The following is a 14,091-nucleotide window of genomic DNA, read 5'->3' as shown; positions in this document are numbered from 1 at the left end:
CCAATGTCATTTTATATCTAAATGTGCTCCATCGCCCACCTGGTGCGGAACCTCAGGCCAGGTTGTCACCAGTATGCTGATGACACCCAGCTACATCTGTTGATGTGTGACTAGCCATGTACCACCCCAGAAAATCTGGCAAAGGGATTGGAGGCTGTGACAAGATGGCTGAAATAGAGCAAACTGAAGTTAACTCCATCAAAGACAGAGATCCTGTGGCTGGGAAAGGAAGATTTGGGATTATGTATCTAGCTCCCAATCTTGAATAACACACTCTCCTCCCCCAACACCAATACCAGCGATGAAGTGCCTGGGCATGATTCTGGATACCTCCTTGTCAGTGGAAACCTCCTCATCAGATCATGAACATGGCCACACTGACATTCTTTTACCTACTGCAGGTTCAGCAGCTGGCTGTCTTCCTATCTTGCCTAACCCTAGTCACTGTGATCCACACAGTGGTCACCTCCAGGTCGAAGTATTGTAACTCAATCTATGTAGGGGCTATCCTTGAGTCTAATCCACAAACTTTAACTGGTCCAGAATGCAGCCACAAGGTTCCTAACCAATGTTCCCTCTAAGCTCTGGAGTCCTGTAAGCAAAAATTCTACTTCATGAGCTCTTGGCATTAAAGTTGTGAGCTGCTGCATAAATTAGTTTGCTCTGGGGCCACTTTTCCTGAGCTAAGACAAAAATGTGTGATCTGGGGGCTAAAAACTGTGAGCTAGCTCACACTAACTCAGCTTAGAGGGAACACTGTTCCTAACTGGAACCCCTATTAGATCATATATTCAGACAGTGCTCTGCCAGCTGCACTGGCTCAAGATTGAGTTCTGGGCCAAGTTTAAGGTTTGTTGGTTTTGATGTTTAAAACCTTTCATGGTCTGGGATCATCCTGTCTTCAGGACTGCATCTCCTGGCATACCCTTTCCCCCCCACCCCCAAGAGCATTATGCTCCTTAACAACATGCTGATGGTCCCTGGGGCCAGGAATCATTTGCCTGGCCTCAACTTGAGCTACAGCCTGGAGCTAGTTCCAGCTTTGTGGAATGAGTTTATGAATGAAATCTGGACCCTGCTGAGCTCAATTCCTCAGGGCCTGTAAAATTCAGCTGTATCACCAGGCTTATGCATAAGATCAGGGAGTTTTTATTTATACACTGCCCTCTGCTTCTCTCCTCTCCTCTCTCCCCGGGAATCAGTAATGCAGTTATATGTCATATGGCCCATTCTTTGAATTGTATGTATTAATTTTATTGATTTTAACCTGCTTATTTATGTAGTAATTCACATTGAGCCCCACAATTTTGGGGGAGAGTGGAGCCTAAATCTAAATAAATAAATAAATGGGAGAAGTCTGGGTCCCACTTAAGTACCCAGTAATCCTACCCCAAATTTAATTAGTGTACATGGGTCCCACTTGAGAATCCACTTTCCAGGGAGAGGGGAATCTGGAAAATAAACAGATTGCTAGGATCCAACTCTACAACTCATTTTGCAGAAGTAATACATCATTGTGAACCATCTTTGTTTATTTAGGATTGTGGTTCAGGCTGAAGAATAAGGTTTATTTGTTTGTTAGTGCAAATCTAGACAATGATAAATTCCTAGCTTCAGCAAAAGCCATGGAAGCATAGCCAAGATTTCATCCATGTTCTGTAATGAATTTCAAAGAAATTCAATATATCTTAACATTTCAGTTAATAGTTTGACAGAACCAGGTAGAATGCTATTAGAAAGAAAAGAGTTAGCTGTATATCACTATATCCATCTGTAATATCTTGATTTTTTAAAAAAATCAATAGCCTTTACGTTAATTTAAGTTCAAGCTGACAGGAAGGTAATTAAGAACAATCCTTATTTCAAATCTTATTTTCCATATATGAAACCAAGCCAGCATAACTCATCAGGTCAAATGCAGTCTACCAGCCATCTGTGATGGCTTACCGAATGCTTGGGATCTCCATGTTTTTGCAGTTGTAGGTCACAAGGAAATATGGAAGGTTTCTTACATCCCTGCTAGGCTGTCTGGTAAGCTACATTCACAAGAACAGGAAAAGAGAAGCCCATTAAAGTGAGGGAGTGAGGAAGGTGCTTATACAGTACAGTTCACAATTCATAAATATAAACTCAGTTTATTTAAATACTAAGTCCTATTTAATGCATTAAATATATAATGTAATGCATTAAATATATATCACTCAAATGCATATTAAAAATGCACATGCTACTGGTTTCCAAGTATATCTGTTTTCAAAAAATCCTTCATGAGCTATCCATCGACAGTATCATATATCCAATTCCCAACTTTGCCCTATCATGCAGAAAAAAGAGCCTACAAAATGAGGCCAATTGGGAATTGTACAGATGGAAAATAAATATCACTTAAGATCTTGCAAGATCATGTTACGAGATCTTGACTGCCTTTTGGATGTTGCCTCCATCCTTCCTTCTCCTGGAGCCTAAATGCTGTAGCAGCACTGTCAAGGGAGGCATGGAGGCTGGTGGGTGATCTTGTCCATCCTCCTTGCTGCATGGACTACCTAAACTGGGCCAGCAACACTGCCATGGGAGGTTCCATGCCCAGTACTGCTGTACCTAGCAAGGAGGTTGCAAGGGTGATGGGAGAGAGGAAGGGGCTTTATAAGGGAACAAGTTGCAGTATGGCAGTGAGATCTCCCTTTCCTTATAAGTCCTTCTTTGTCCCCATGACCCCCCCCAATCATTCTTGCTTCAGTATTCCCTGGAGGGGTGTTCTCAGAACCCCAAGAATGGCTAGAAATGGGTAAAACAGCCTTTGGCCTCCTTCAATAGTGTAAGAGTGTCTTTGCTAAGAGTGCCCCAGCAGCCCTACTCTACGAGTCCTAAGGATGGTTGGAAAGAGGAAAACAGCTCTTTTGGTTTTTTAGCTTGACCAGGGATAGAAAGGTTGAGGTTTAGGTTTATTGGATTTATATCCCGCCCTCCCTGCTGAAGCAGGCTCAGGGTGGCTGTAGCTACCCTTGGGCAACCTTTGATCAATTCACAGCACTTTGTTGTTGATCTTCACATGTTTACTTTAAAAGCTCATGCTTCCGAAAAGTGTTAAATTGCATGATACCAAAAGAAGGCTATACTATTATTTGTTTATTTAGAGAATTTATATGTCCCCTCTCCTAAGACCAGTCAATTTGTTGATAATTTGCAGTGGTGCTTCAATATGACAATGCCATAAAACTTTATAAGGAAACAGTTTTACATAAAACAGTTTAGATATCCAATATAGTTCTATAATTGACAGGAGGAATCCAAATATGTGATCTTCATTTTCCCAATGAACTCTCCATTTGGTTATATGTGTTCAACCAGGGGGCAGCTCTTATTTTTCTGAGCATCCCAGTCCAACACTTTAAAATGCTCAGTGGGCATTGAATACTTGACAGGACAATCCCAAAAGGCATACACTCCTTGTACAGGTCTCCCCTCCCTTTCTCTCAGTGCAGCCTTCCCTTCACAAAGCCTCAGGGTTTTTTTTCTTTTCCAGAGGGGAGAGAGAAAGGTGCTACAGGAGATGGCTCTTTAAACGGTCTATAGCTCCTGAGAACAGTCTGTCTTTCCTGTAAATTACTTTTCTCTGTCTTCCTCAACGTGTGCCAACAATACCTGTTGGCCATCTGTCTATGCAGTAATGGATGCTGTTAATGGCACAGATGCAAATCAGCTCAAAGCAGTTCATTTAAACCTGTGAAAAAAATTACAATTTTTAAAGAGATTGAGTAGCATTGGAAGTAAGGTTTGATTTTAAGCATATTATTTTAGAGGACTGCAATATTTCTAAAATACAGCTGGATAACATGACAAATTATTATAAGGCTAGAATCCTATGCCAAAGGTACACCTCCATCCAGTGAAATCAGTAATTCTATGAAGGACAAGTCTCTGTGATTCTTCAAAACATATGGAAGGAAATGTAAAATATTTTCCACACCCCACCCATCAAATTAGTTAACAGCTGCTCTTCCACAAAATAATTAGCCAGTGAAAATTAGCTCATCCGCACATGCATTAAAAAAAACTGGAGCACCAACAAAAATGACAATAATTAGTAATAAAAAGTGGAGTCATGGTAACTATTCCAATATCTCTCTCTAAAAAAAAAAAAATCCTTCTTGACACATGAACAATTCACTTGACATTGAAACAGTTATTCTGATATGTCAAAAGTAGTGTTTTTCCTGGCTTATTTATTCAGGGATTTATTTTTGAACAAGCTACAGCCAAGATCCTATGAAATCCACATAATAATATACAAATAAGAACAAGTTCTTCAAAAGGATCATCAGTCCCCCACCCTTATCCCTGGTAAATTATGTACTATCTGTCAATTCTAATTTTACATTTATGCAACCAGGTTTTCTATAAAGGGATTTGGAACCTTGCCCCTTTTTTCTTGCCAAGAAGATATATCAACCATCTATAATGGGATTCCACTTATTTTCATTCTCTCTTCGCTGCTATGAAATGTATACTGTGGGCATATTATTTATTTATTTAAGGGAAGAAGATCTGATCTTTGGGGCCTCCCATGCTCAGACATCCCCCCCCCAAAACCCCACAGCACTATGGGATTTTAAGTATTGTCATATTCTACTATTTTAATAACCTTTAATCTTTGTCTTTACACATGGTGCAAACATTTATAATATTGCCAGTAAGCTGCATTGTTGAATGGAAAGTAGTTGGAAAGGCTTCGTATGGTTTCAATTGATTTGCTATTCCGGAAGGTTTGAGCACCCCCATTAACTTGACTGTGATGCCAAATAGATCGTTGAAAGATTTCTCTTTTTGCTGTGTCCCATATCCTTTGTATTGTCATCCCTTGATGTTAACTTTTGTTCAATAGTTCTTTAAAACCATGGTAGTCCTTTTATTCTTCCCACAAGCGCCTTCATTTATATTACTACTACTTACTCATGAGTACTTTAAGGATATTATGTCAAACACCCTGAGTTCTGTAACTCAGTGGCCCCCCAACCTTTTCAGCACCAGGGAGCAGTTTTGTGGAAGATAATTTTTTCCATGGACCAGTGGGGGTGCTGTGGTTTTGGCTGCCTCAGGCTGCTCCCACACCCTCACCCCATCCCTGCCCTCCATGGGGGTCTTTAAAAGAGGGGTAGGTGAAAGTCACTGCCACGCTGCTCGTTCTGCCCGCCTGGGTAAATGAAAGAGGTAGTGCTTCGGAGTGAGGCTGCACTACCTCTTTCATCCACTTGGGACCCAGGCAAATGAAAGGGGCAGTGCAGTGCTTCTTCCTCACTCCATGGCCCAATCGCTAACAGGCCACAGACCCTTACTGGTCCATGGCCCAGGGGTTGGGGACCCCTGCTGTAACTCATAGGGTAAGAGTCTTTAAACCAGGCCTTGAATTCAGCAAGAGCTCACAGGAGCACAGCTCCTGAACTTTTCTGAGGGTACCCCCTCCTCCTCCCCACCTACCTACCTTGCTCATTGAATAGTAGGTGCAGCTGCATAACAATCCCTGGATGAGCTCCACCACCTATTTTTCTACAAAACGGCCCCTGCTTTAAACAATTGATTTCTGAGCTGTCTTTCTGTAATTGCCTTCATGGAAAAAAAGAGCTGCAAGGAACAGACATTCCCATGGATGGAACAATATCTGCCTACAGAGCACAACTTTCTTGCCTGTCCCTCACACTGCAGCCCAAAACACTGTTCCCAGGCATTCCCCATGAAAAGCACCAGGAGAGGGATTTGCAACTGAACTGGGAGGGAAAATGACAAACTCATAGACCTCAGGCAGAATTTTTTCTGACTATGGAAACACGCCAGTGAATCCAAGCTCTGTGTATGCCATGTATCAGGACAACTTGCTGTGTGATTCAGAGCATGTGTCAACAGGGGCTACCAGCTAGTTGCCTAGTCTGATGATGAATACTGCTGACTACACAGACATGAAAGCAACACTTACCTATGAAATACCATTTGAAATGATGCGTGCCCTGCCCCTGGGGCATGTGTGGCTTCACTAGCAATCCAGTAAATGCTGAGCCTGCACTAACAACTGCTACCTTCCACTTTTCAGGTGTGGTTAGGAATAAAAAGTGTCACAAACTGTGCAGGTGCAAAACTCACATATAAACTCAAAAATACAACTCATTTTAAATTGTAAACATAACAGTAATACATAGGGTTGCCAGGTCTGTATTGGATAATACCTGGAGACTTTGGGGGTGGATTTAGGAGAGGGTGGGGTTTGGGAAGGAGAGGGGCCTCAGTGTGGTACAGTGCCATAGAGTCCACCCTTCAAAGTAGCCATTTTCTCCAGGAAAGCTAATCTCTGCCAGCTGGAGATCAGCTGAAAAAGTGGGAGATCTCCAGGTCCCACCTGGAGGCTGACAACCCTAGTATGTGGAGATTCCACTAAGAGAGAAAAATGGCATTACAAACAGCAGAATTGATTTTTGCACAGCATGACTAGTAGCTTTATTTATATTTAGTATGTGTCTCCTATAGATTGAGCGAGTACCTTACCATGTTCCCATTTGAAGACTGATTGAGCTGTATTGAACATTTGTATTGAACATTTTCATATAGTTTATAAAGGAGAATATAATTATCTTTCAAATTGCTCAGTTTTACCTGCCTTTCTAGTTGAGACACATTTTTTTAAAAAAAATTGAACCATCTTCCACCTGAGATGGCTTCAGCACAGCTCAAACGGGTCAGCTGCTGGGCCCAAGGGTTCTGGCAGGGTCTACAGTCACTAACCCTCCACCCATGTCCCTCACCTGCCTCCATCTATGGGCCAATGCCCTGCTAATTTGTTTGTGAGCATTCTGCCATCCATGTTCCTGGCTGTTCATTCTGCCCATTGCTAGCAGGGAAGGGTTTATGGTTGGTGCATACCAGCACTGCTGGAGGTCACAATGATGGCATTCCCAGCCACACACACTGCCCAGTGCCATCAGAGAAAGGGCATGTGGGTGGCTGTGGCCATGAGTAGCAGGAGGTTGTGTGGGAAAGTGGGCCCCATGCTGGTGAGAGACTGGAAAGAATGCATGGGCAGGGGACCTGGGAAATGAGTCTGTCCAGGAAATGTCACAGCTGCACGAGAAAAGCCACTGACATTATCCACTGCTAATGGATTTTAGGCAGTCATGACACTGAAATTCAGAGTTATCAAAGGCTCAGAAATCAATTACTCCAGGTACCAAGTTGGCATTATGGGCTGTCCTGAAGTTTGGGCCAAGTTTGTAATACCTTACCCTGCTTCAAACAGCTGCTTTGCACCTCCAGGAAGGGAGAGTGGTGGCGGTAGCAGGGTTCTAATAATGGCCTCATCTTGAATGTGTCAGTTGCCTTTGGGTAGTCTGGTATATGATCCTGGCTCAGTCAGTGGTATGTTCAACAGGCCTTAAATATGACACTTACCTCACATTAGCCCCACTTGTTACTTATCTCTTTTAGCCAGTTAGAAGGAAAACACATGGTGGGGGGGGATGGGGATGATTTCCACTAGGCTTTATTTTTTTCTGAGTTTTTTGCAGAGAACTCTTGGGATCTGGGTTGCTCAGCTAAGGCTTAGTAAACCTGAGCTAATTACAGGGCAAGCTGGAGAGGGCTTTTCCGTCACTAACTCATGATGTCTTGGCAAGTGGAAACACACTGGGAGATATTCCCAAGGACCAGGAGAGAGTGGTCAGTTTTAAGGTGTGTATGGGGGCAGGGGTGAAGTCTTGTTTCCTTTGCAGTCCTTTGATCCCTGCAGTAATCATGCTTAGAATGTACACTATAAATTGTTAAATTCTGCTCTTTTCCATCAACTTTGAATACTGAAATAATTAGAGTTGCCAAGGACAGAATGGTTTTCTTTTTGGAGAATGGTTCTTCTCTGTAGTATCTGTTAAAAGGCATTCTCAAAACAGGTGCATGGCAAATCCATTCCCTCTTAGTTTTTGCTAAAAATGTCAGTATCTTTAGGTTTAGTCAGCTGATTTCTCTCAACTTTTTATAGTATTAACATTGTTGAGCATTATTATTTCTTGTTTCTTTTATAATGGTACAACACAATACAAAATACTTGCACAAAAGATATATACAGCCAACCACACATAATTTATATGAAGACCTTCAATATGTGCTATGCAAAAGGTGCTGCTGATCTAGATGCATAATTAAATTTGGGTGAGACTTTTACCATCAGATAGTGAAAATCCCTCACAGGTTCATTGACTTGGAAAATTAGTAAATCCTCTCCAGTTCAGTGCTTAAAGGTACTGTCACATATTTGGTTATATTTTGCTTTAAAAAGAAAGGTTTGTGATTTTGTTTTATGACTATGATGTGCTGATTATTTGATAGATGTTCTAAGCCATTAAATGATGAGAGTAATCAGAAGAGGTGACAAAGGACGCTTGTATACCTTGCACCACTTTTAAGGAATAGCCTCTAGCCAGTAGTTGTTCAAGCAGAATTCACTTGGAGAGCTGTTTAGAGTATGTAGAACTTTTGCAGATACACTACAGAAACTAAATTCATCAGGCAACATTATTTACCTTGTGTGCTTAGACTAATTCACTAACAGTTTAGTCCCAAGCAGAGTTACACTCTTCTAAACTTATTGTGGGAGATTTAAAAAACAAACAAACACCAGTGTCATCTATGCCTCTGCATCACTTGGAGTATGCAAAAGTGATGAGAGTGAGCTCTAGGAACTGCTAGAAATGCTATAGTTTCTGGAGATCCTAGAGTGGCCCTATTCTGGTTTTCCCCAGAAGTGACAAAGCAGCACACAGGGCATCATGGCCCCCATGTCTCCTCCCCCAACCCTTCAGCTGGCTGCCAGATGCATATTCCATATGGCAACGGTTTCTTCATAGGGTTTCTGCTGGTAGTAGCTTGGTTGCTGGTGTCACTTGAGAACAAATTGATTAGTGTAAGGTGTGAAGGCTCCTGCTCTGAAATCAGTGCCTTTCCCTCATCTGATCTTCACAGAATCCTGTTTTTCTTGGTGTGCCAGAATGGGTTGAGGAATGATGATGATCAGTACCCACCAAAATATTATGATTAGTGGTTCTCCCTGGAATTAAAGCCCATGTACTCACTGCAAATGGAAGGAGAGCCAGTGCACCAGGCCTTTTCCCTGCACTTTGTTGTCTATTGCATTAATGAGATCGGCTGCTATGATCTCAAATACCCTGCATTTACAGGCAATATTGGCTGGGCATGTCTCAAGTTTACAACTATGCTTTCGCCAAACAAGCTGAAATATACAGCTTACTAATTGGCTCCTTTTTAAAAAAGTTTATTTCTATTTTTGCCCTATCCTGTCACAAAAGCAGCTACCTTAGCTGTTCACTATAATGAGCAAAAGACTTCAAAGGTCACCAGCCTCATGTAGTGGCCCAACAACCGCAACACCCAGAATAACAAGGATGAGGCAAACTGTTTTGGGTGCCCACTGGGGAGAAAGGTGGTAGGTAAACAAAGTCAACAATTAATTAAACTTATCAAATGAGCCTGTATAATAGAAACACTGTAGCCAAAGCAACTGATGCTATCCATTAAAAAAAGACTTGCTGAGACAAAGTGTTACTGGTTATTTGAATAAAGTAAATATGTTAACTGTTCTACAGACCCGTTTGGAGATGACTTACAGAGCTGTAGTCCTGTTGCACTCAGTGGGGACTGTACATGTCTAAACAGGCTCTAGATTGCTTCTATTTATTTTGGTACTTTATTTTGAGCTTACAAACGAAAACAGTAAAACAAGCCTTTCATCCACTTCTTTATTATTTGGCACTCTTTCATCCTCTCTACTTTCATCCTTGCAATAAACATCCTGTATCTTTTTAGAGAATAAGAAAGAGAGAGCTTTCATTTTTCCTAAGTAGAAAAAAATAGTGTTGGAACCAAGGAGACTTTTTCTTCAGCAGTGAGGGTTGAACTGGTTGGGGAAACACAGGGCTTTTTTTTAGCAGAAACACACAGGAACACAGTTCTGGCTGGCTTGGTGTCAGGGGTGTGGCCTAATATGTAAATGAATTCCTGCCAGGTTTTTTCTACAAAAAGCCCTATGTGAAACAATGGTGACATCAGGGGTGTGGCAAATGAGTTTCTGCAGGGCTTTTTCTTAAAAAAAAAAAAAAAGCCCTGGGAAAACATAATATTGAAACCAGAGTTCTGGCAAACCCTGCACTCCCAGTAAGACTAACTCAGCAGTTCTGAAGATTTTCTAAAATTCAACCCACTACTCAAGGCTTAGACGTCCATTTCCACCTCCTGCCCAGTTTGCAAGTGCAACTTCCATTTGGGAGGGTCATGTTACTGTCCCACCCTTTTGTTTCCACAGGGCTCAAGCAGATTTTCCCCAGTGTTTCTCTTTCTCTGGATGGCAGTATTGGGATGAAATGGGGTTAAAGCCTCATCCTGTCCTCTTCCCTCTCAGGGGTGAGCTTCTGTGGCATTGCTTCCCAGATTGTTCCTCTTCTACCAACACACCGGGATGATTTAAATATGCTCCCATAAGCTGTGCAAATGTCTTCTTTCATGAGAAACTCTAATGAGACATCCTGGTCTCCCAGTTTGAGCCTTGGGTCATTGTTGCCAAGGTGATTGCACTGCATTAGGTGACCCTTGCAACATTGTCCTAAACACTGGACTGGCAACTGTGGTTTCTCAAAGATTTATACTCTGCCATGCTGGTGTTTTGGAGTCACTTGATGCTAGAGTCTACGTGTTTGTTCAGCTTCTTTCAGCTTTCCAATATGATACCACATTCTAGCAACATTCTAGGAGTCCACAGAGAGTGAGTTAGTGAGTGAGTGAGAGAGAAAGAGACAGAGAGCGCGTGCACACTGCTACCTCACTTCAAAACCTGTTCATTTTTGTTCTTTTAGTCAGCTTTTGCAGTCTTTCCACAGTCTTCACTTCGAAGAATTAAAGACATTTTCTCTAATTGCAATCTTTAATTTCACTTTCTGTTACAGTTATACTAGCAGAGTGATCACCAATGGACTGAAAGCACAAATTAATAACCCAGAACTGAAAGTCAGAGCACTGGACCCACACATCCGCACCTTAATTGATAAATTACAGCATTTTAATCAGGTAAGCAGTTCTCAGTAGAACAGTTAATGTTTTGTGTTTGGTCTAACAAACATCATTGTATGCATAGTAAAAATGAAGGTCTTCCATGTGATTCTCTAGGATTCTGGGAGTGAAAAAAAACAACCCAGGTCCTAGTGTATGTTAGCTGACCAGGCAAGACTGCATCAAGTCATTGCAACTTTCTGTAATTTATAATATTGATTGCAGCCCATAAATCTGCTTCTTGTAGTGCTGAATTGTTACACTCCATGCACTGAGTCCTACAGATTGGATGGGGTTTGAAATGGTTCAGTGCCCTGGAAATAGTGTTTTAAATTTTGAAACAGGTCATCTTGCTAACTAAGGCAGAGCCAGATTAGAACTTGTAATGTTTTTTTAAAAAAATAGCATGTACAGTTTTACTGAAGATAATTTTTAATTTTCCTAACTGAAATGAAAAGATGTTCTGTCAGTAGGCGTGCCAGAAATATGATGAATGTGTGCTTTCTTAAGTGATTCACTTGAGCGCTATGGGTTGTACTTGGCTGTCTACACAGAACTTCAGTCAGGCAGTGCTGAATATATTACGATTCCTTAATCATATTGCTGCAGTACAATATTCTACAAATCACAGAGATGGTGTCAATCCAGATTAGTCAGAGCTACCTACCATGCTTAACAGCAATCAATTTTCATTTATTGTGAGCATATTTTTGTGTCCAGTTTGAGAACATGTTGATAACAGCTTCCACCAAGTTTGTAATGACAGAGTAGCATCTCCTTCCATTAGAGAATATGGGAATAGGTGAAATTGGCAACTGCTGTTGGCTGTAATATTGACTCTGCTGATTAGTGTAGAAAGTAATTGTGTGCATTGTGTGTACTCAACTGTTCAAATTATCTTGTCATTCTTTTATCTCTGGGGTTTAATGGGGTGGCTTATAGGGGCCCTCCAGGATAACAAAGAGCATGGGTAGTTTTATGAAAGAAAGTTTCAAATCTCCCTTTCACAAGCTTCAGTTCCCTGTGTTATATGGCAAGATTTTTCAAACTGTATTTTTCAAAAGAATGTTGTGGTATAGCCAGTGAAGTATTCAAGAGGAAAAGTCAAAATTTCTTTTGGGCAAGTGACTGAGTGTACTTTATGTAGCCCTTTGTTCTACAAAAAGATCTGCACTTGCTGATTACCAGACATAAATTCTCCAAATGGGCCTGGATCCTATAAACTGCATGTATAAGGCACTTGTGGGGGCTAATCTTCCTTTCCTTTCCCTTCCCACAGAGGTCTCCTGTGAATCCCCAAAAGCCAACATTGCAAGTAGAGAAACTTTCAAGGATAATCTGTCATGCAGTACTGGGAAAATCAGATCAAATAACCTAAGGGAGGGGATGATTTCTTAACTAATGCTCCTTTCTCATTGTAAACCCCCATGCCACATAATACTTTGTCTGTGAGGGTTCCATAACCCCAACATCTACTTTTCAGGAGTTACGTGGGGCTGCTAAGGGAAACAGAAAGTGAGGGCCTACCTCCAAGACTGGGACTCAAGCTGCAGTATCATTTAAATCATATAGTATATATTGTATTGCATCCTCTCTTTCTTCCTTTTTGTGACTTTTTGTTGACATTTAAGAGAAAAGGATGTTTAAGTGAAGTCCTGCCTCTAACAGATTGAGATTTGTAAAAATGTAATTGATTGCATGGATTAAACAGAATACTTATTTTTGCCTTAAGATGATTTGTTGTTAAGTAATATTAATTACTTTGATCATAATTTTAGTGAGTATTTCTTCAAAGTTCAAAGAATCAGAGAAGTTGTTAAATTTCTCTTTTAAGCTTTCAAATAAAACATCAAACATACTTAACAGTTTTCTTCGGGTTTTTATCTCAGAGTAGGATTAATTCAGAAATAAAAACTGCCACTCAGAAGTTAATTAAAACTCATTTGTATAGAACTGTTTGTGGGGAATATATATATTTCGAATATCCCATGTATATTGGAGTGTACTCCCTGTTCTTCAGTATAATGATTTCTATTGTGTAGGTATTCTTTGTTTTCTGCATAAAATAAGCAGAAACCCTAATTTGATAGTGTCACTTAACTCTGGTTGGACAGAACATGTTTTCCTACTTGTATTGCATGATTCTCAGACACTTGTGGCAAATATGACCATGATATGTTTCACTCTTCTGAACCATTGCTTCTGTAATCCCAGTCCCAGTAGTGGGACTATTTCAACTTCCTGGAAAGAGAACCTTGTTTGAAACTATGCTGCAAGTGAATAGCTATATGTGTAGCACTTCACAATTTTCAGTTAGCACAGGTAATGAATCCAGGGAATGATTTTAGGATAGCAATGGCTGTATCCACAGATGGCTTGGTTCTATTCCCCACCTGATTTTGTCCCCAAACATAATTGTGAAGGGAGTGAGTTTGAAAAAGGAACCTGCCTGGGTGGTGACCACTTTTTTCCATCCCGTTTCCTCCACCTATTTAAGCAAACTTTGGTTACTTTTAACAAGGCCAAGCATAAGTAAATTCCTTCCTTTTCATTTCACACAAGTTTCTTTAAATCAAGGTGTGACAGACTGAACTTTTAAAAAAACATAGGAGTGTTGTACAAACAGATAAAGGACTGTGAAGGGTTAATTCTTCACAGAAACAGAGAGCCTTGTGTGACAGGCTGCTCCAAGAAATCTGATTGGTTAACATCAACAGATCAGTGAGAAACTTTAGAGCTGAGTGCTTAGGAGAAGAATTCATTTGGAATTCAGCCCTGACTGAGAGCAGTTTAGCACAGATAAAGAACTGGGGAAGGTTAGTAAGGATGAGTGGATAGTTAGACAAAGACTCCCATTCAGGCCAAGGAAAGGGGATAGACAGGACTTTTTTGAGCAGGAACACAGTTCTGGCTGGCCTGGTGTCATAGGGTGTGGCCTAATATGCAAATAAGTTCTGCTGAGCTTTTTCTACAAAGAAGGCCCTGGGGATAGATCTTATA

At 41.0% G+C, this 14,091-nt stretch overlaps 1 protein-coding gene across 1 annotated transcript in view; it reads left to right on the top strand.

Annotated features, from left to right (window-relative positions):
* Positions 1-14,091, top strand: part of LOC132574045 (glypican-5-like) — a 704,341-nt gene that overhangs the window by 400,132 nt on the left and 290,118 nt on the right. The window contains exon 7 of the mRNA XM_060242150.1: positions 10,989-11,109. Coding sequence (XP_060098133.1) covers positions 10,989-11,109 — 121 coding nt within the window. The remainder of the gene's footprint in view (positions 1-10,988; positions 11,110-14,091) is intronic.

Source organism: Heteronotia binoei, chromosome 6, assembly GCF_032191835.1.
Source record: "Heteronotia binoei isolate CCM8104 ecotype False Entrance Well chromosome 6, APGP_CSIRO_Hbin_v1, whole genome shotgun sequence".
NCBI lineage: Eukaryota > Metazoa > Chordata > Lepidosauria > Squamata > Gekkonidae > Heteronotia > Heteronotia binoei.
The sequence above is the reverse complement of the archived record's forward strand: the minus strand, read 5'-3'. Positions and strand labels throughout refer to the sequence as shown.